The sequence below is a fragment of the Chelonia mydas genome, chromosome 25 (assembly GCF_015237465.2).
Source record: "Chelonia mydas isolate rCheMyd1 chromosome 25, rCheMyd1.pri.v2, whole genome shotgun sequence".
In the NCBI taxonomy this organism is placed as follows: domain Eukaryota; kingdom Metazoa; phylum Chordata; order Testudines; family Cheloniidae; genus Chelonia; species Chelonia mydas.
In genome coordinates, this window is record NC_057858.1 from 9,730,512 (window position 1) to 9,749,809 (window position 19,298).

At 50.5% G+C, this 19,298-nt stretch overlaps 1 protein-coding gene across 3 annotated transcripts in view; it reads right to left on the reverse strand.

Annotated features, from left to right (window-relative positions):
- CELF5 (CUGBP Elav-like family member 5) overlaps positions 1–19,298 on the reverse strand; it is a 58,536-nt gene that overhangs the window by 20,123 nt on the left and 19,115 nt on the right. For 2 of the 3 annotated variants that reach the window (XM_043535781.1, XM_037885938.2), the window contains exon 3: positions 7,960–8,011. In XM_043535781.1, the coding sequence (XP_043391716.1) occupies positions 7,960–8,011 (52 nt within the window). The remainder of the gene's footprint in view (positions 1–7,959; positions 8,012–19,298) is intronic. The other variant, XM_037885939.2, reaches the window with a different exon arrangement.

Here is a 19,298-nt window from a genome sequence, read left to right on the forward strand (position 1 = left end):
AAGTGAAAACCCACGATCCCTGCCTTGCAAAGGACCAGGCGATGGCAGTCGCCAAAGAGGGACCAGGGTGCCCCCTCTCATTCAGGGCCCTCCTCTCAGCTCCTTGCCCCCAGCAGCGGTGGGATTCAGGGGACAGGCCTAATCCCAGGTATCCCCCGCAGGCCATGGGGGGTGGCAGTCTCTGAGCCACGTGAAGCGGAGAACACGGCGTTCCTTCCCCAGCTCCATCCGGGTGGCTAATTCACTGCAATGATGGTTTTAAAGCTGCCCCCGGCCTGGCTTTTGTCCTTTTCTTCTTCATCATCATCATCATTATTATTATTTTCTAAAATCCCTCAAACTCATGTAAATTGCTGATTATTTCTCCCCTGCTCCAGCCTCCCTGTCTCGGTCTCATTAGCATTTCCCTTCTCCTCTGACACTCTTTCCCTTTACGGTTTCTTTCCTCTTCCTCTTGCTCCTTGCTTTCTTCTTCTCACTCTTCTCATTTTATTCCTTCCCTTTTTCATTTATTTTTTCCTGGTCCTGCAATTTATTCTCTCTTCTCCCCTTCTAGCTCTGCTCTAGCTCGTCCTTCGCTCCCAATCTTTCTCGTCTCTCCCTAGACAGCGTTCCTTTCCAACTCCCCCAGACAGATTATCAGCAGCTTGATTTCACCCAGCTCAATTTCTCACCCAGCCCCCTTTAGCCCCTCCCCAGCCACGCCATTCTGTACAGGTTTTTATGCCGCCCTCATCACCACCGCGGCATTGGAGCACCTTCCAGCAGTGCATTAAGCACCATGACTCACATCTGTCACATGTGGTTTGTTCTCTCTCTCTCATCCTCTCCCCAGGGGGAGAACTGGGTGTGCAGAGGATGGCTTGCTTTGGGGGTGGGGGCGGGGGCCGGGGGTTGTTTTGAAATGCACAGGGTGCTGCTGAATGTCAGAGCAGGCAGGTCAGAGAGGCATGGGGTGCTGGCCACGTGGAGTGCAAGGTGGGGAGGTTTATGATGGGCCCTAATTCCTGGGGAATTCATGCCACAGCTTTGGACTGCTTCCCAAGGAAGCCCTGCCTCCTGCCCCGACGACGAGCTTCCCCCCTGCACTAGCCCTGCCAGGCTATCTTGCAATTCTGGAAAAGTGCCTTTCCTTTCTCAAGCTCCAAGTAACTGCCTGGAAGATGTGTTCTGTAGAGGTTTAATAACATCATCTTTGCAGTAACTCCCATCCGAATACACTGATCTAACCCAAACAAATCACTCGGCGTGGGACGGATGGGTGGCCAGGAGTGAATTCAGTTCCACCAGTGGACAAAAGGTGTCCTCAGTTAACCTGGAGGGCTTGGGTATGCTCTGCAGCACAGAAGGATCCTAGGGCATTGGATGTGCCATATCCAATCACACCGCTAGTCAATCAACCCCAGCGTCCTGCTTTCTGTCATGGCGAGAGTAGGGGAAAGATTCCTCTCCCAGTCAGACTGCACCTAACCAGTTATGTAATGTTCTGGGGGCATGGCTGTATGTTTAACAGTGCACATATGCTCAGTATGTCACTCATGGCTGCGGCCTGTTGGAGTCAGGAATATAACGATAACACTTAGCACTTCTTCAAGCACTTTTTATCTACAACCCCTCGGTCAGAGAGGTAAGTATTGTAATCTCCCATTTTTTTAACAGCTGGGGAAACTGAGGTACAGAGTGATTTATTAAAGGGGCAGTGTCAGGACAACATGGGCTAAAAAAGCAGAACACCCTCAGAAACATTTTGAAATGTTTTTTTTAAACTTCCAGGGGGAAACTTTTTTTAAAAAAAAAATAACAACATCCCCCCTCCCCCCGTTGTGTCAGAGGCTCAGACACTATCAATATTGGGAGAGCACCAAAGAAACTGACTAAGACAAAAGTAAAATGGACAAGCCCAGAGGTGCCAGACCCTTTGTGCAGGAAGGGCTGAATGCCAGAGATGGTGGTTCAGGCTCTCGGCAGACTCAGGCAGGAAGCACTGCGTCAGGTTATACCCGGTCCACACTGGGAAGGGTAGCTGCGCAATCACAAAGACTAGAAACTTTTTTTTTTCCCCATGAAAACCGGGATTCTGCAGAATCTGAAAATGTCCTGAGAGTCACCCATATTCACCAGACGGGCCAAGCATCTGACACCCCTGGACTAGTTCGTTTGCAGAAAGTGAGTGAAAGGCTAAAAGTCTTAAATAATGAAAACCTCATTAGATTTGAATTAGTTCCCCCTCCCCCGCTTTAATAATCTACGGTGTTCAAAGAAACAAACATAAAATATAACCTGAGATTTGCACTTTAAGTGACTGGTCTAAAGCCACTGAAGAGCTGGGATTAATTAGAGTGTAAGTGCTGTTTGGGGTAGGAATCAGTTTGTGGTGTTTGTAGCAGTGCACAACAGGGTCTTAGTTCATGACTGGGGTTCCTAGGTGCTATCATAATACACCTATCAGTAACTCAGAAGTTCCTAGCTCTAGTCTAGAACTCGCACCGTTTACACCACACCTCTGAATGGAGGATTCATGCACACATCTGTATCAGATGTATGCAGGGAGCTCTCAGTGCCCAAGGATGGCTGGAAACCTGGGACAAAGGCCCAAACTGCTAGTCACAAGGAAAATAAACAGCTGGGGAAGATTCAGAGCATAGAGCTCCCTGTTTTGCAGGCCCCCGGTTCTGCACTGGTGATGTCACTAGTTTACAAGAGACAATGTGAGATAACCCCAGGCTTGCATGGGATGTGGGAAGTTACGGCTGAGTCGAAAATATGCAGTCCGAGGGCACCAGGCTAGTGGGAGGCAGAATATACCGAAACATGGTGCCTGCCACAATTCAGCCATGAAAAGGCCAATCCCTGGAATCCCATGGGGCAAGTCGGCTTTGGTGTGACCCCAGGAAAGGTTTTCTGGGGTTTCTTTCCAACCGATGGTAATAAATGGAACGAGACTGCCTGGCCCACAGTCCGTGTTGCCGCAGATCTTTGCCTCTCCAAGGGGCAGCGTTTCTCCATCACTGTGTAAGATCGCTCTATCCCGATCTGCAGACCTTGTTGTGTCTTCTCCAAGAACGGGGTTCCCTCAGAAGACCTGGTGCTCTGATCGCCAGTTCCTAGCTGGGATGAATCCAAGAGTGTGGCCCGGTGGAAAAGGGTCTGAGGTGCAGCTTTAACTCTGCCAACTGGCTGGATCCATGTTGCCCCAGATTTGCACAAGGAGCAAGCTGTGAGGATGTCAAGTGGCGCCCACCCCTGGGGTGTTAACATGGTTAGAAACCACAGAGGTGAGATGCAGCCTTGGAACGAGAAAGAACAAGCTGGGGTCCAACAATGACCACAGGAGATGCCCCAGCATGGTGCTTGGGGATGCTCTGTTGCTGGGAGACACCCTGTTTAGAATGAGAATCAAAGCTAATGTCCAGATCGCTTGGGGTCATTAACGATCCCCTGGCGTTCTTCACAAGCTCAGGGCTCTTAGCCCCAATATCACGGCCAAATCCGTGTAGCAGAATCTACATCCTGCCTCCCTAGATTTCCCCCGCCATTTCAGTTAGATACAATATTCATCTCCCTGCCCTACACTGCAGCCTGGCTCTTAAACTAAGTGCTAAGTTCCAGAGGTGGCTGCATTTCAGTGGTGAGTGAAGCGATCCCAGGACATCATCATAAGGCTTTGAGCTCCTTGCTATGGAAATGCAAGATATTATCCCTACCCTGCAGCTGAGAGAGAAGCAGCCCAGTTCCCTGTTTCAGTTCTGGTTCCCCAGCCTTCATCCTCCTCTCCATCAAGGTCTCTTGCAGGAGGCCAGGCATATCTGGGGGTTGCTGTTTCAGTCCTTTTGCTGAGGGATGGAGTTTCTCTGGTCCCTGTGTCCATGAGGACAACAGACAGTACCCTTTGAACCCAGTTCCTGCTGTATCCATATGATGCATGATCACTGGAGAAGCAACCTCAATGGGACTGTGCCCAGGTGGGAGGCTGGAGTCTGACACCAAGTGTGAGGTGGCTGGGATTTCATTCTAAGAGCATTAGCTTTGTTTAAAAGGCCAGGGCCACGGTAGGTTACGACAAGCTGCAGTGACTTTTTGCAGAGGGTTTGCATTTATATCGGGGAGCTGCTTAGTATTCCCGCCCCTCCCCCGCCCCCCACTCCCTGCAGACTTGGTAGTAAACTCCTTTGCTTGAAACCTGACAGGGAAACAATGAAGTCCATCTCCTCCTGCCGTCTGCACGAAAGGAGCTGGGAGCATCTCAGACAGATGGGAGCTCTGCTGCCCCTGGGCTGATGGGAACTTGCTCCCGACTCCTCATTTATTCCTGCACTGTCATTCCCAGACAGGAAGCAAGATTTGCAACGTAAATACAGGGAGGAAGAGGAAAGGAGGGGACATTTCTCCGCCTCCCTTGCAAGCCCATTGGCATTAACGGCTAAAACTCAGGGCAGAGTGGACTGTTGGACTCAGGGAACACCCCAGACAAATGTGAGACTCAGAAGGGATGAGAGCCTCCCTGGTGGGGCTGGGGGGTGGTAATAAAGGAAAACATCAAGAAAGGAAGTAGTGCTGTGCTGGAAAAGGGGAAGAAAAAGGTGGCTTTATACCAACGCTGTGCCCTCTAGGTTGTGGGCTGCCCCAGGCACTGGTGTGGAATACAGCCAGGGGTCAGTATGGAACTCCTAAATGAAAGCAGGACTTTGGATTAAATGGCCATAGTCTTGTAGGATGGATCTAAGTGGAACCTAAATGAGAATCACTATTCTTCTCCCATGCCACATGCACACACTTCATTGCAAACTCCCTATTACCTCTTAGACCTTGATAGCAAATTCTCCTTGTCCCAGCGAAAAGCTGCAGGCTAGTTCTAGGCCTCCATCAGCTCCCCCCCAGAAGTGGCTGTGTTTCTGTGGTGTCATGTGAATATCATTTGTAGATTTACTGGAGAAAATTTGAAACAAAATTCAGAGACCTAGAAAATCGAGACTTATGCTTTCCGGCTTTGAATTTCCAAAAATGGTTCAAATTTTCAACAATAATAAAAAAAAAAGAACAGGAAAAAAATGCTAGTGAATTTCTTTTTCAGGTTTCATCTTGGAAAAACTGAAGCCTTTTGGAATGGAAATAGGTCCCACACCCAAAAAACGGATTTTGTTTCCAATGCAAAACAACTTCCAGCAGTTTTGAAATGCAAAATCCTTTGGGCTGAAAATCAATTTGCATTTAAAAATGTGAAATCTTTGCATTTTTCTTAAAATACGAAAAATGGCCATTTTGGCACCAATATCATGGGGGGGGGGGAATCCTCCTCTGTTTCAGAGCTGTGAAATGGAAATAAACTTTTTTTAAAAATACACAAATTAAATAAACATTTTTTAACTCCTTTCTCCCTTCTCTAACAGGGACAAAGATGCTTTGGGATGGAAGTTGCTATAGAAATGTTAGATAATATTAATATTTAATAAAACAGTCACTAGAATATTTTTTAAAGTAATAAAGATATTGCTGTAGGGAAGGCAAAAATAATTAAGCACCCGATTGTGATACTCTGACTCCATTTGAATAGTGCTTTCGCCATGAGCACTGGCCCACCAAAGTCAGTGGTTCTACTTGTGAAGTAATAGGCTATGGGTTGTAACAGGATCATATCTGGTCCTGCACACAGAAAGAAATGTCTTCTGCAAACACCACTGACAGCTCTGAACTCAATTAAATGGTCTAAGAAGCAGCACGTCTCCTTTTGCTCCCCAAGGAGCAAAGTGGGGACATTAATTATTATTATTATTTTGACCAGCCACTACAGCGTACTTAGTGCTTTTACAAACATAGACAGATTCACGGTCCCTGCCCAGAGGAAGTTATGGTCCAGCACAGATGCAACAAGCTGAGGCACAGATAGGCCCTGATCCTGCACTCGGATCCATCCAGGTGGATTCCTGCACTGATGGGGCCCTGCATGGGGGGGCAGCAGTAAGTCTCAGATTGCACCATCGGGGCCTTAATTAGGCACGGCAGGATTCGATTTTCGATCGGTAAATGTCAGCGATCATTGTCAGCTTCTCTCCCTACTCATGTGTTGCGGTACTTGGCAGAGATCCCTGGGCAGCTTGAGAGGAAGAGCTGGCTGAATATTAACTCCACCCTTTCCAACACACCAGCAAACAGCTCTCTAGCTGCCTAAATCCATGTGTGCTCAGTAGCGAAGGTACATGGTTCTAGGCAGTGCAGCCTAGAAGAAACAATCTTTTTCCTTCTCTCAGGAGGAATTTCCATCACTGATAAGGGACATTTACAGAGCAGGGAAGTTTTTTGTTTTTGTTTTTAATATGGCTTGAGGGCTTAATAAATGGGTATGAGTTTATCTTTCTCTATATTTGTGCATGTGTATGGATGGACTTGTGAACGTAGCTATGTGAATGCACTCATGCCTACCAGTGGTGTATGTGGATGTTTTGATGTATCCCTGTAGTGTCTGTTTGGGTGTCCATAAGCATGTGTATCTGAGTATTGCTATATATTAACTGTGTACCAGAATTTGTGTGTGGTGTCTGTGAGCATCTACACATGTTTACTAGTGTGTATTAGTGTGTAGCAAAGACTTCCATAGCCAAAACCAATGGGAGTTAGGCACCTAAAGCCCTTTGAAGATCTGGGCCTAAGTGACTTAGGTCACTTATCCCACACCTTGCTTCCTACAGGCTTAGATTTTCAGAGCGGCCTAAGGGAGTTAGATGCCTGATTCCCATTGAAATTTGGAAATCTAACTCCCTTAGGCTCATCTGAAAATCCCAGCCTCCAAGTTGGAATAAATGACTATTAATAGCGGACTTTTTAATTTTGATTTCCTGCTGATGCGAACATTGAAATGAACTCAGAAAAAATACTTGGAAATAATCCTTGAAAACAAAAATCAACTCCTTTCAATCCCAGACACAGTACATGCAATGTTCTATTCTAAAGGGGAAAACAGCCCCACCCAAATTCCACCAGGCCTACTAAATTTCTTGATAAGGCAGCACAAGCAAATGAAGAGAAGAAAGGATAGATGCAGGAGTGTAGCAGGAAGAAGAAATGCACGATTAAGGCAGGGAAAGGCAACAAAAAGGATGTGTTCATTTGCGACACCAGGGGGTTACACTTGCTCCATCTGAAGAATGGCATCTGACAGGGGCGTGATCTCCAGTGTAAATTAACGCAGCTCGCCGCATATTCCAGCTCATAACCGCTTAGCATATGTTACTGCTGTCATGTTAATGCTCGCTAGGCCAAGGGGCTGACCTGCATCGCTGAGGAGAGCTGTGCAAATAGCTCTCGGCCGTACCGAAAAACCCCTGTTCCATTTCATTTCTGAGGGTTTTTTACTTTTTAAAAAAAATAAAAGTAAAACCAATTTCTAAATAAAAAATCATTGTGAATGGAAAAATTGAAATGTTTTGATTTTTTAAGCTTTTATACTTCGATTTTTTTTTTTTTTTGGACTGAACAATTTGGCGAATTTGACTCAAATTCGCAAAGTGGTTTGGTCAACGCAAATCTGCATTTTTCATTGAAAAAAAGGTTCTGATGAAAAAATTGGCCAGGTGCTATGCCTGAGCCTCCCCCAAACGCCCCATCATGCTTCCTGTTCCTCCAGGATCCTCCTGCTAGGCCCCAGGGCTGATGCTCTGCACAGTTCCCAAGTGTAGCACGTGTAGCCTCAGCCTGGGGCCCAGCAGAGAAGCGGTGAGCTTGGCTGAGCTTTGCAGTGGCATACTTGGACATGGAATGTTTCACCATAACCAGGAGCTCCCAACAGTAGCCTCTTTGTTCTATCCACAACCCAAACCCAGGCCCACAATCACCCGCAGGTGCACAGCAAGGGCAGGCCCGAAACACTGGGTCTCTCTGCCTAGCAAGAGTGGGCCAGGAGGGCACCTCACAACAGACCAGCTGCCAGCAAAACGACAAGGAGGAATAACAAGGAGAGATGACAACTACCTCCACGGCTCTCGCTGTCCGCCGGCTTCACCTGGATTGGACGGGCCATCTGCAACGAGAGAGAAAGACAGGGAATGAGACATCGCTGCCCGCCCGCCAGTCACATGGTGGCGCCAGCAGCACCAGGGAATTCAGCAGCACTGCCCGAGGGTGGAGAGATGCAGCTAGGAATATTACCTCCTCCCCTTAGTGATGCTCTCGGACCTGCTCAGCGGAATAAGCCCTTGGGCACCCATTGCCCAAGTACTCTCCCATTAGGAGCCCCTCTTCCCGCTCTGCCAGTAAATGCCTGTCATGTCAGTGTGGAGGGGTGTCCTGGGGATGTGGAGATGGCATGACTGCAAGCCAAGACCCATGACATGATTGCAAGCCAGGACCTGCAGAAAGGAGCCAAAGCAGCTTCTTTCAGATCTTCTGGGAGGAATGCAGCCCCCACCCCTTCCTATCCTGGCAGTGCAGAGAACACACCTCCTTTAAATACATACAGTCTGTGCCAAGGAACCCTGCATCTTCCAGGCAGCGGATTGCTGGCTGAGAAAGACTCAGGCCCCTGAAGCAAACACTTCATCATTTCAGAATCTAATACCCAGGGGACAGTGTGGTCCAGTGGTTGAAGAACAAGCCTGGGGACCTGTGAGCTATTCCTAACTCTGCCACTGACTCAGCATGGCCTTGGGCAAGTCACTTAATTGTGTTTCCATTTCTCTCTCTTACTGTAAAATGTGGGGAAATAAGACGTTCGAACCAGACAGGGGCGGTGTTTCATTAATGCTCCTTCAGGGAATAGAGATCCTTGAGAGAAAGCTCTGGAGCAGGATGATTATGAACTTCTTTTAAAGACGGTAGCGACACCTCAAAGCATCATCTGCACAGGAGAGGAGGTGGTTACCTAGTGTCACAAACCCCTCCAGCTCCAAATGGCGTTTGGGCTCTGCACTCATCTCGCTAATGCTGATCTAACATGGAATGACCCCCACCCCACCCCCAAAGTCAACAGGATGAGAGGACAATTAGGTTATTATGGGCACCAGGGTGGAAATTTTCAAAGCACCTAAGTGACTAGGGAGTCCGAGTCCCTTTTTTAAAAGCACTTCTTGTGCTTGGGAGTCTGCGCCTCACTGAAAGCGAATTCACAAGCAATATAACTTCTCCTCCTTCAAGGAGCCCCAAATCGGAGTCCAATGGCTTCTGGTGTTGGGATCTCTTGCGCAAGAGGTTCATTTCCATAACTACGTGAGAAAAATTCAGCCGCCCCAGTCCTCACTCAGGAAAAGCTCCCATTGACTTGAGTCGGTAACGTTTTTTTGCCTGAGCAAGACCCGCTCACATCCTAGAGGATCGGGTCCTCAACTAAGTTCGGTGGTTTAAGGCACAAGCATGATGAGAAACGTAGAATGAAGTCTAGTGATAAAAAGTTATGAACTGAAGTCTATAAAGTAGATGCGCGAGACTCCCCCCACTCACACCCCCCCTTTGCTGAGAGATTCCAGCTCCAAGTGACTGACTGATGGCGTCCTTCGTGATTCCCAAGAATTCAGTGTTCTGGTGCTTCTGCTCCTGGGTCACATTTCCAGCTGTGTCAATGTCCCGGATGTAATTGCAGAAGACGTCCCTTACCTGGGCAGAGAAATGGAGCGCCTGGCTGCAGGATTGTGTCCAGTCATCCAGCATGCATGCACAAATCTGATCTGTATGCACAAAGGCTGCACGCATTTATGCAGGCGAACCTGCTGGGGCCAGTAGTGGAAAACACTGTTCCTAGCCAGCACCCCTGAGGTTAGTGGTTTCAGCTAGACACGTGCACCTCTCTTTCCGGCACCTGGTCAAATCGGGGAATGAAGAGTCTGCCTCTGACCAAAGGGGTGATGATTTGGAGATGGAGACCACACAGAGGGGAGCTATTGGGCCCTTTCTCCAGGAATGGGGATTCGACCTGCTGACTGATGGAGAGACAGATGCACAGACTTGTGTTGCCTCCTCCATACCATGCGCCAGCTCCCAATGCTTCAGCACGCCAACTTGGAACAGTGCTTTTCCCTCCGCAGGCAGCACTACCATCAAACCCCAAACGCCCCCTGTGCCAGCTGACCGGCAGTCCCATGTGGCATCCCAGGACTTTGTTGGCTGGTCTTTGCACTAAACCAGTGACTGGGCACCAAACCCAACCCACCCTTCAGAGGCTGCTTCTTTCCCAAGACCCCGTTCGCCATCTGCCTCATGCTGCTTTGTCGTTCCAAGGAGACTTTAGCGCAAAGCTCCTTCCCTTAGCTTGGCCTGTGATTCGCTCATCCCCTTATTGCGATGGATTGATTGTATTGATTTATGGAGCGCCTCTGGCCATAGCCAGCCTGCTAGGTGCAAGCCCCAACGCTGCCTCCCGGGTGTCTCTTGGGTGTCTGTTCGGGTAGGCGCGGATGTAAGCGGGATTCCCAGAGTAGGACTCTCATCCAGACAGTCCCCCCATACACCCCACAGAGACCTGAGCAAGGCAGTGGCTGCTGCTTGCCCGTCCACATCAATAATCCGTGCAGCGTGGGAGGTGGCGTGGGAAGCTGTGTGCCGTCCCGGTGCATGGTCGGGCAGCACAGTCCAGATGTGCACTCAGGAACAGGCTCAGGGGGAGGGGCAACAGCTGTACTAGTCACACACACACACACCCCTCCCGCCCCCGCTGCAGCCTCAAGAACCAGCTTTATTTCTCGCCAGGAAGAAAACCTGGGATTAAGATAAACAGATGGGGAGGGAGATGCAGGGACTGGACTCTGAGCTCAGCCCCACCAGTGCAAATCCAGCATGGCGGGGAGGCTTCATTGAAGCGCGTGGCTTTACGCCTGCATATGGGAGAATCCAGAATCTTTAACGGCAGCAGTGGGAGGGGGAAGGGAGGAGCGGGAGAGGTTCAGGAACAACCCCAAGGGGAATTCAGCACCTGAGAACATCCTGCTCCCCCCCCTCCCCACCCGCCCATCCCCCCACAGGCCTGTCACTCCAGCTCGTGGCACCTTGGGTAAAGGAGTTGTCGTCATGGAAACGGTTATTCACCACATGGAACCTGACATTTGTGGTTGCCATGGTAACCAGCTCTTAGGGGCATTCCCTCCGCTTTGCACAAAAGAGACATTTTGATATGATCTTCAGAGAGGGGGCTGGCAGGAGGGAGAAGGGGGAGAGTCCCCCCTCCCCGCCATTGCGCCCAGTGACTCTCTGGGCTCTGCCAGTGGGACGCGACCCTCGCGGGATCGGCAGGATAAACTGGCGTCTCTCTAAACAGGTCCCTTTTTATTGCAATGCCACCGAGGCCCCAGCTGCTCCGTGTGGGAGCCCCAGTGGGGCAGAGCTTGGCCAGGCCCCTCTCCAGAACCAGCGCCTGGTGGGAACTGCAGAGCTGTGGCAAACAAAGCCCTCTGAGCCCATCGCTCGCTAAAGACGCCTGTAATAGGGGAATGGGGTGAGATGTACTAAGGCCTGCGAGTAAGCCCTGGGGTGCATCCAGAGCCGGTTTCAATGGAGTTGCACCAGGATAACTAAGAGCAGCATCTGGCTCTGGGATTGTGACCAAGATGGCCTGGGGGGCTCCCTAAGCCGCGCTGCAGACCCCAGCTCGCTCTTATCCTGCCCTCTAAGCCACACTGAGGTCTCTCCTCTGCTCTCGCTCATCCCTGGGAAGCTGACCCAAGCACTCCTCAGACTCACTCACAGTGGCTCGGGGCTGCAACCAGAACCAGCCTGACCACAAGATGACGAGGTTCTGGCCAGGCTGAGCGTCCCCATGTAGCTCACAATCCCTAGCGAGTTCTAACAAGCCCCATTTCCCGCTTCCACTCCCTCCAGCTGATCTGTTGTCAGCCAAGCCTGGCTCCATGGCAGAGCCGTGAAGGGGCGGCTTGGCTCGTTCTCACCTGCTCAGGGAGACGTGGGTAGAGACGAAGAAGGCGAGATACAGAAACCTCTCAAAGCAGCGAAAGGCATTTATGTTTGGAGAAGAAATTCAGACTCCTCTGCTTAACGTTTGCAGCGAGAGGTCTCCACCACCGGCCCAGCCATGGAGGAGGCATCATGCTTATCACATTTTCTGGCAATGGCAGCACAGATCTAAGGAGGCGACATGACCTTAATTCCAGCACCACCACGGCTATAATGGCAAACAAACCAAAAAAGGCCCCACAAGCAGAGACCTAAACGCACAAATGCCAGGAAATTCTATAGCAGCTTTATCTTGGCCCAGGTGTGTGATCAGGCTGCATAGCCCAGAGACCCTCCACAAGGAAGGGTGACCAGAACAATGAGCGATCTAGAATAAGTGACTTACTCTTCATACAGGGTCTCAAGTCCCAGCACCTTACGCTGACAGGTGAGCATTTGCTTCTCCCATTTTCCAGAGGGACTGAGAGAGGCATGAGGAGGGGAAGTGACTTGTCCAGGGTCACCCAGTGAGTCAGTGGCAGAGCTGGAGATACAACCAAAATCTCGTGCTCCTCATGCCTGGCTTTAGCTGCCCTGTCACACTGCATTAGACATGATGTGTCATATACATCCACACACGTACAGACCAACGGGCACCTCTATGTACATCTATGTTCACGGTGCCCAAATGAACACAGAGACCCACCATGAACACATGCAGTCCAGACACATGCATGCGCACACACACAAACATACAGAGCCAGGCACCCCTGCACAGACGTGTGTATTATGCACACACATGCCCTTACACAGGCATGCATGTGTCTTCCACACACAGACGTGTGAATCCTCTGAAGCATCTGACCACTGGTCTGGCCCAGGATGGCCGTTCTTATCTCCCACATGCACGGACATATGCATGCATGTACCGGACCCACCCAACCAGACACATGCATGCACTACACACACCCACACCCATGTGGCTCAGAGGGTTTTTGCTAGTGATTTAAGAGGCTGAGCCTGCTTTGCAGACTGAGCTTGATTTTCCTCATTAAATTATTTAGATGAGCATTAAAAATTAACCTATTTATTCATTTCTGAAGAATATCACATTAACATTTAGCACACGCTGCTGGGCCAGCAAGGGCCACGCTCCCCCGCCCCTCACCGCCGGTGCCTTGCAGCGCTTCCTACCTGCCGCTAATGATAGGCAGCGTTGTCAGCTCTGTGACCCACCGGGCAGGGGACCAATGGCCTTGCAAAGCGGTCCCAGCGACATGGTGGTGGTGTGGCCAGACACACCAGCAAGGGAACATCACCTGGTTAAGCAATCCCTCCCTCTCTCTATCACACCACCCCCCCCCCCGACACACCCACTGAGTGTGTCTCTCCCCCTTACCCTCCTCTCTCTCTTACACACACTCTCTGTGTGTGTGTCCGTCCCCTCACCCTACCTCTCACATACACACACCAATCTGTGCATGCATATCTTGCTTTCTTTCCCCCACCTTCTTTCTCACACTGTCTCTCTCTCCAGCACTACCCCCTTCTCTGTCACATGCACACATACCAATCTATCTGTGCGTGTGTGTGTCTCTCTCACACACATACACACAGAGTGCCTAAGCATTTCTCTCCCCTGGGCTCCCACCGGGCAGCGCCCAGCTGGCCTGGCTAGGATTGAGGGGTGCACTGACCGCAGGTGCATTAGCAGGCTATTTGCATTCGGACGTTAGAAAGCTCGTCCTTCAGAATTCATGCCGATCCCCAAGTGGTCAGGAGCTGCCTTGTGGGAGGAGCAGAAGGACAGCCCAGAGCAGCCAATTCCTTTCCCAGCGAGGGAGACAGTAAGAGGCCTTTACGATGCGATTCTGTATAAATTACAATATAAATTGCATCCCACTCCATGCTCCTGTGGGCTTGGAACATGAAGCCCAGTTGGGAGAGGGATTTGGTGGCTACTCCAGCTCCTTTACTGTGACATTCCTGCTCCTGTTTTCTGATGCAATTGCTGGGAGTGAGGATGCCTGGGATGAAATTCTGCCGCATGAAGGCAGTGGGAGTTTTCCTATAGATTTCAATGGGGCCAGGATTTCACCCCTGGAGTCCCCCTACCTGCTGCCCGTCCAAGGGCCAAATCCTGAGCCAAACCAGGCAAAACTCCTGTTGAAGTCAATGGGACTAAGGAGCACAAATCAATGGGAGGTTTCCTAGTGAGCAAGGAGTGAGTAAAGCCTCTGGGCTTTGATTCCAGCTGATTACAATTTGCTCCACAAAATGCACCATTTTCCCCAGAGCATTCCTGGGGATGAGCAGCCCCCACATGGCCACACTGATGCACAGAGCAAGCGGCCACCCCAGTGACCCAACAGCCCAGCCCCCATCCCGCAGCCATCTCCTCCAGGAGAGGGAGAGACCATCCCCTCCTGCTTCCCGGGATGTTAGGCTGCGATGCTCAGCAAACCATGTGCTGCAGAGAGGGCAAGAGCCCCAAGGGAGGAGCCGGACTCGCTCTCTATTAATTAAGTGTAAGTGATGTAGAATAGCCCCTCAGGTGCAACACAGGGTAACCTAGTGGCGTTAAGTGGTCAGAGGCAGAGACCATGAAACAAACACAGTGTGTGCTGGCTCCGTAGGGCCCTCACTAGAAACGGGGCACTCAGGCACTTGCCAGGATCAGGGCATGAATCTTCAGCATTGACTCATTGGTTCACTGCTGGCCAGTTTAGAACTCCCTGCCTCCTGGATCACAGCCACTAAACATCCATTCAGAGCACCAGGGTCCGGAACCTGACTGGCACGTTCAGCTCCTATATCTGGGCAGGTGATGATGGATCAATGCCCTGGAACATGAAGGGTGAACAGTGGCAGAGTATGTATCTTTCTGCATGTCCCCACATGCTACTCTATCAACGGGGCTCAGTCCTGACCTGGCGGATGAAAGGGGAGAAAGGGAAGTTTAGTCTTCATTGATCTTTTTAGTCCTTGGTGGTTTCCGTTGAGAGCATCAGTAAGGTTGGCCATTAAAGATGGTACTAACCGAACGCTGCTCTGGCACCGTCCAGCTGAGTATCTCAAAGCACTTTAAGAATGTTAAAGAATTTGCTCTCCCAACTCTCCTCCTCAGTCACACAGGAAGTCTGTAGCAGAACCAGGAAAAGAACCCAGGGGTCCTGATTCCATGGCTCCTGCTGTAACTGCTAGACTCAACCTTTGTGGAATAGACTGTCCTTTGAGAACCGGACTGAGAATCCCCAACTCATTTCACACGAGCCCCTTCTGAAGGCCATCGTTTCAAGCAGAGCAGGACCAGTGTCTTCCTTTTCCTGGCCCAGCCGGCTGCGAGTGACAGGCAGGTGGAGAGGGAAGCTGTCCCCGTGCCTCGGGAAGACGAGCACTGGGTGATGACAGACAGCAGTGTGCAGACATCCAGGCCGAGTGAAGGACAACGACATACAAGATCAGTCGCTTCGCCTCCTCGGGTGCTCTGCAGCTTCTTACTTTTTCCTTAACGCAATCAGTCACCCCCGTCTTCACTCCTGTTCCTGCTACTCCGCCAGCAAGGCGAGCTCCTTATCACTGTGACTGGGAAAGTCTTTGGCTCTCCCTGATATCCCTATGGAAGTGACAGCGCCATTACTGTGCATTATCATCAGATAACCAACAGGGGAGTCCATCCCATCGCAGCAATTACGAGCCTCTTCGCACAGCAGGCTCTTGGGCAGACACATCTTGAAGTGGGCTGTTTGATGGGATGAGGCACTGGCCATTCTGCCCTCACTTGACCCTCTCCTTTAGCATGCCTGAGGGCAGCACAGCTGAGACCACGGACATCAAATGAGCTCCCCAATCATTCTGGTCATTCCCTGCCCCTTACGATTGGTCTTGTTGGAGGTGAGGGTCTGAAAGGTGGTAAGAGGAGTGCGCCAACTCTCCTGGAGTCCTTTCCACATGCTGCAAAAGAAATCTAAATCACATTTCCCAAAAGAAATCTAACTCACGGAAAGAAAAATCCAGGACCAGATCCAGTTGACATGGGTGTTGAAGTAACGCCACTGACTTCAGCAGGAGTCAGTCTGGATTTACGCTGGGCTAAATAAGAGTGGAAGCTGGCCCATAACCTCTCGTCCAAGCCTGCACTGACGTAACTAAACACACTGAAAGCTTTTCTAGAGCAGATTCATTGATTTGAAGGCCAAAAGGGTCCATTGTGACCCTCTAACCTGACCTCCTGCATAGCACAAGCCAGAGAACGTCATCCACTGATCTCAGCATCAAGCCCAGAACTTCTGCTTGAGCTATAGCCTCTCTTTCACAAAGACATCCCATCTTGATTCAAAGACTTCAGTTAATGGAGAAGCCAATCCATCCCTAGGTGAGGTGTACCAGTGGTCAATTATCCTTTCTGTTACAAACGTGCACCTTATTTCTAGTCTCAATTTACAGTCACCCCCTGACTTACGCAATCGTTCTGTTCCGGAAAGCCTTGCATAACTCGAATTTTGCTTAAGTCGGAAACGTATGCCCGTACGTTACACAAAAATTTCCACAACTCGAAAATCCTATTTCTGGCTTATGGAACTTTTTCCATAAGTGCGAATTTGCATAAGTCGGGTCTTGCGTAACCCGGGGAGCGTCTGTGTCTAGCTTCAGCAGAGTTCCCAAGACCCTGCCCTTCAGGGTTTTTGTTTTGCTTTTGTGGTTGGGATTTTATTATTATTCTACATGCATATCTACAGCACCCATTGCCGTGACATCCCTTAGACCACCTCCACCCAATCTTACTTGAGTGGCACCTCTGTCTCTCCTGCTCTCTGCCTGTGGAAAGGTCTTCTGAGGAAATGCTCTGGTTTAAGTCCCTGGGCTTAATATAGGGGCATTTGGGTGAAATTTCATGACCTGTGATACACAGGAGGCCAGACTAGATGATCTAATGGTCCCAGCCTCTGTGCTGGGCTCCTGGCCACTTGTTGCCCCCTCTCCTATTTGACTGGCCACGCTCTAACCCACAGGTCTAGATCGCTGCTCAGAGCAAAATGAAATACGTCCGGCAGGACAGGAGGAAGAGCAGGTGAACTGCATTCATAAAACACTGCGGTGCAGTCACCCCGTTACTCCCAACACATAAGAGCAACGAGGCGGAAGGGAGGGGCTTGGGCGCATAGCTAAGCGTGTTGGTAACACAATGAGAATGGTGCGATCTCCATCTCTGCCCTACCCTATGCATTGTAAGGGAGCAGGCATGCAAGGGACCTGAGACTCACTACTGCTCTGTATATCACATACACTTACTGCTCAGCCTCACTTGAGCCGGTGCACCGGAGCCCCACCATCTAGTGAGCCCAGCTTCACACCACTCCAGGATCTGGAAGATCATTATCACCAGGCTTCTAAAAGCTCTCATCTCATGACTGGGAGCTGCCCACAATGCCAAGTAGGCTAAGGCATCTACAGCTAGATGGGCAGCGGCAGGCAACTCCAGCTCAAGTCTTCACCGGCCGCTGGTACAGATGCACCAAGAAAGTTTGTCCATCCCCCCTGACCAGGATCCCAGGCTCCCCTAGGCCTGGGGAGACACACCCCACTCGGGTAACTCACCCCAAGTATTTTCAGGTGGTCTTTTACTCCATGCCCTTCTGGTCTTGACAGCTTAGTAAGGGGAACCAAACTACCCCTTCACCCCAACTGAGGTTCTGGGGGGCAGCAGCCCGGCCATTCCCCCATCTCCTATTTTTCGGGGTATCACTAGGTCACCTCCGCTCAAATCCAGGATACTGCCCCCATTTAGCAGAAAAGAACAAAAAAGAGTTCTCGTGCCAACTTCGTCTGAAACCCAAGATATTCCATGTTGCTGCACAAGGATGGATTGGGTGTGGCGATGAGAAACCACAGTACCTGTGCTGTTCAAATGTATTAAACTCACCCAATCCTACTGGTAACGAATAAAGTTGTCTGAGCCTGTTGGGGGACATCAGGCAAGGGATCTTCCCTAGTGGGGAATATGAACATCACAGCAGCCTCCTGTATGAAGTTTTCCTCTGTACTCTTACCAACAGCATCCTTTCCTCCTCTCACCCACTCCTAGTCCTCCCCTCTTGGATGCGTTCCATTTGCATAAGAAGGGTCATCACCCTCTCTGGTCTTACTGGTACCCAAGAGGGGGCGGGGCATTCCTCTAGATGTGTTCGGGGCAGTCCTGCCAATGATGCATAATGGGAGAACCCTGATACTTCCCTCTTGGCGAACTCCATCATCCACCACCTGCCCCATTTTCTCTCTGACCCTTGCAAAAGAATTAGCCGATCAGATACATTGATTCCCTCCTTCCTGGAAGGAGCCTGGATGACAGCAGGGCTAGGAACTGACTGGACAGGACCCAGCTCTCCACTGCTCCTCTAGCCTATTCAGCATCACTGCCAAGTGTCGAGATGCCCTTGGACATTCCACCCGCAGCCCCTGGAGTGATGCTGAAGGTCCTGAGACCTCAGAGATGGGCCCAAGGGCCTGAGAAATTCCCCAGAAGCTTTAGTCTCAGGCCAAGAGGCTGAGATCAGGCAGGAATGGTTAGAGGATTTTTACTAAGGCTGGGAGAGGAGTGGGACCCATAGCATCCCCCTCCAGAACAACATCATTCAGACCTGTGAAGCAAAACTTGGCTCCTGTTTATAGGTATCTGCTGTTCTCCAAAGAGTTCAAACCCGAATGGCTGCGGGACACGGCAGCACCTGTTACGCAGTCACCCCTCCCCCACTGCAGCTTAATTACAGTGATTTGGGAGAGATGGGTCCCTGCTAATTTAATGTTCTTTTGTTGTCAAGAAACAGGAGGCCGGTGGTTCTGTGCTTCAGAACTAGGCTGTGATGGGGACCTCTCCACCCAGGCCCCTGCGTACAGGCCTTAATTAACTCCCAGTTCCCATGGCAACCACTAACGGTGCCGCTCACTTCCTGACAGCCAGGCTGCTGCAGCTCCTCTTTCCGAATGATGCAAATAGAGAGAGATAGAAAACCCTCCTACAACAACAACGCACACATGGAAAAACCAGGCCTGGCTGGAAATCCTCAGCAGAGCAATGATGAGGGGCCAGGGTTTGAGTGGGGAAATTTGCAGTGGGCTGAGCACGTGTGAAGGCTGGTGTGTTCCCGCACATACGTGTGTATACGTGAGGCTGGGGAGGGCCCACATCTGTGCATGCCTGGAGAATGCGTGTACTCATGTCCGTGTATTTGGGGAGAGCATACGTGCCATTGCATTTGGGAGCGTGGGCGTGTTTGGGAAGAAGTGTGTGTACGTGTGGGGGTGGGTGTCTTCGTTCACACACGTGGGTGTGAGCCTGCTCAGAGAATGATACCTCCAGCTGAGCAATGTGCCTACACTCGGCCATGGGCACGGCATACTTGCTTGTGCATTTCCGCTTGGGGAGGGCACACACT